A 3,120-nucleotide genomic window follows, 5' to 3' on the forward strand; every position below is an offset into this window, starting at 1 on the left:
GCTCAGCAGGGAGTCTGCTTCTCCCTCTGCCTCTGCCTGCCACTCTGCCTACTTGTGCTCTCTCTCTCTCTCAAATAAATAAAATCTTTTTTTTTTTTTTTTAAGATTTTATTTATTTGACAGAGAGACACATAGCGAGAGAGGGAACACAAGCAGGGGGAGTGGGAGAGGGAGAAGCAGGCTTCCCGCCGAGCAGGGAGCCCGATGCGGGGCTCGATCCCAGGACCCTGGGATCATGACCTGAGCCGAAGGCAGATGCTTAACGACTGAGCCACCCAGGCGCCCCCAAATAAATAAAATCTTAAAAAAAAAAAAAAAAGACTAGGGCTGTATTTAAGAACATGCTATAATAGACCTGCTGTGTGATTACAAAGTTAGTGAGTGAGAGACCTTTCACTGTAGCACTAAGATGATCTGCTCATCTGCCCACTGGGCCAAAGGCTATCAGCAGGTAACAGGAAAGCAGATCTAAATACATCACTAACCAAAGGTTTCACGTTAGCTACATTCCTTTTTTTTGAAGGGTGCTAAACAGAATTCCCAATATGCTCGCTGTTTTTTCTAGGACTTGACACCAGCACACAGAGAGCTTAGGCATATAGACAAGGGCCGGTATAAGGAAATAAAATCTACACCAGCGGCCCAAGAATATAAATGCCCTGAGGGTAGAGGCAGTGCCTGCGGCACGCAGCTGGCATGCACGAACTACATGGGACCGGATGAAGAGTGCTGGGGCGCACTGCGGGGGAAAGAACATGTTCGGGTTTGCGTCCTGGTTGTTACTTCGAAGCTATAGCCTCTACAGCTTCCTTAGCTTCATGCTTGTGCGGAAATAATACCGCTAGCTCCAAGGGACAGAAGTAGGATTACATGAGACCATAAATCTTCAAGAATATGCCTGGCCTGTGGTGGGTTCTCAGCAAATCTCATTTCCCTCCCTACTTAGTATTAAATGATCAGCCATCATTAAAAATTGTCCATTTCAGGGCCATGAGTAGAAAACACAAATTTCCCTAACCTGGTTATTCTAAAAAAGAATATAAAGCAATGACTTGTTCATCAAGGGCCTGTCATCAAGGTTACACAGAGGTCTGAGCCGCTGTTGGTCAACCCTGAGTGTCAGAAAACGAGTGTGCTTACTGGTAAGTTAGGTGGCATTTGCACTTGGTGGCAGTCAGGTATGAAGTGAAGCCACTTTAACTCACCGGGCAGAGTCCACATGGGGCCCGGACCAAACCCGTGGGTGGGATGATTGGATTGACTGCTCTGTACAGTTTCATGTGTCCGTCTACACTGCCAACTGTGCCTTCTTTTGCAGCAATGATAGTCATCTCCACTTTCCCATCATAAATGAGTGTATTTAAGATCGTTTCAATGTCCTCCATGGACAACTCTACCTGAAAAGGGGATGCATTAGAAAGGACACAAAAAGCACAAGAAGACATCCTTTGGGAGAGTCTTTAAACTGTAAAGGGTCCGCAATTCCTCGGTGAAATGGGGAAGCATTATGCTGGTGAGTCATTAAAAGCATGGGTTGAACAACAGCCCAGGTTAGCATAAACCACAGAAATGCTAGGGACAGAACTCTAACCTCATGCTGAATTTGACACTTTCTATTTGTCCACCCTCTTCAGTAAAATTTAGAAGTCTTTTAACATTTTGGGGGCAAGAATTTGATGGGGATTTACAAAATGTTTGAACAGAAAGTTATTTTAGACATCAAATAGTCCAAATGCCTACTTTTTTTATAAATGAGAGATCTAGGGTCTAGGAAATGAAAATGACTTGTCCAAGTGGCCACTTCAGTTTCTTCTTTGATTATGAAAAGCACCCAGCATGGTGTCTTTATGTATAGGTCTTCAAAAGCATATACTGACACCACTACTCATGACTTACAAGAGGGACACAATACCAATAAATGACAACGGATGTGATGACTGATATTTGGCATCTATGTTGAAATGTCCCTGAGAAAGTCAAGGGCTTGTCAACAGACTTTTGCATTTTGGCAGTGCAATGCACGGCCAGGCCTCTACTCTGCTACTCTGTATCACAAGCTGAGTACATACAGATCCCACAGTGCCTGATGGCATGACATTCACCTTTGTCTAAATGGCTTAAGACAGTGCTTTCTCAAAGTGGGTTCTGCAGAATGTTCGTACGTATCACCTGAAAAAAGGGTCTGGGTCCAATTATGTTTAGAATATACTGTAAACTACATTCCTGTGATGAAGAGTAACCTTTAAAAAACAAGATGAAAATTAAAAACTGTGCTCTCACCTTACTGATCCCCAATTCACAGATATACTTCCACACTTCATGTGATGAGGCAAATGAACTATTTCTTTGTATCATTGGATTCTGTTTGCTTTCCCGTGCTGTTTCTGCCTATAAGGGTAGAAACATAACTCTCAGCAAGAACACTGTGTTTTCTGAATACAACTATATAGCGTGAAATCAACAGCAGAATATATTGTTAAGTAAAAATGACTGATTTGAATATTTTCAAGTCCTATAAAATATGATATACAAGATTAAACATTCTTGATGAAGCAACTTTAAAAAAAAGATCTGCAGTGATGTTTCCTCAATTATGCCTCACCTTGGTTTGTAGGAATTTAAAACACTGTTGGTTAAGCACCTCTACAAATTCTGATTCAAAATCCTGGTCACTGTACCAGGCTCCACCAGTCACAGACCGGTCCGGTTGCACGTTATAGAGCATATACACTTTCTTTTTTGAGGCCTAGGAAAAAATGCATAGTAGATGTGGTTATAAGATAACCAAGTCTTCCGGGGTGCCTGGTTAAGCATCTGACTCTGGATCTCAGGGTCATGAGATCAGGCCCCCGGCTTGTGCCCACGCACTCTGAATGAATGAATGAATCAGTCTATCTTGGGAAAAAAAAAAAGATAACCAAGTCTTCCAAAACTGAGATTTAAAAAAAACCCTTGGGGTGCCTGGGTGGCTCAGTCAGTTAAGCATCTGCTTTCAGCTTGGGTCATGATCCCGGGGTCCTGGGATCGAGCCCGCATTGGGCTCCCTGGTCGGGCTCCCTGCTCAGTGGGGAGCCTGCCTCTCCTTTTCCCTCTGCTGCTCCTCCTGCTTGTGCTCTCTCT

At 43.5% G+C, this 3,120-nt stretch overlaps 1 protein-coding gene across 1 annotated transcript; it reads right to left on the bottom strand.

Moving 5' to 3' along the window:
* Window positions 1-310: 310 nt before the first annotated feature.
* Window positions 311-3,076, bottom strand: LOC145718739 (DNA-directed RNA polymerase III subunit RPC6). The gene is made up of 3 exons (XM_081810251.1): window positions 2,603-3,076; window positions 2,281-2,388; window positions 311-1,397 (listed from the first exon to the last, which is right to left on the bottom strand). Exons 1-3 carry the CDS (start codon window positions 2,723-2,725, stop codon window positions 1,197-1,199), a joined length of 432 nt encoding a protein of 143 aa, XP_081666377.1. The 5' UTR covers window positions 2,726-3,076; the 3' UTR covers window positions 311-1,196.
* Window positions 3,077-3,120: the final 44 nt, after the last annotated feature.

This window comes from Leptonychotes weddellii, unplaced genomic scaffold (genome assembly GCF_054177405.1).
Source record: "Leptonychotes weddellii isolate Sample4059 unplaced genomic scaffold, ASM5417740v2 HiC_scaffold_20983, whole genome shotgun sequence".
Taxonomy (NCBI): domain Eukaryota; kingdom Metazoa; phylum Chordata; class Mammalia; order Carnivora; family Phocidae; genus Leptonychotes; species Leptonychotes weddellii.

Excerpts from the sequence above, each read along its gene's own strand:
- LOC145718739 (XM_081810251.1), bottom strand. The coding sequence starts at position 2,725 with ATGCTCTATAACGTGCAACCGGACCGGTCTGTGACTGGTGGAGCCTGG. Across the intron at positions 2,389-2,602 it reads TTAAATTCCTACAAACCAAG|GCAGAAACAGCACGGGAAAG; the intron begins GTGAGGCATAAT and ends CTACCCTTATAG. Across the intron at positions 1,398-2,280 it reads GTGAATTGGGGATCAGTAAG|GTAGAGTTGTCCATGGAGGA; the intron begins GTGAGAGCACAG and ends TCCCCTTTTCAG.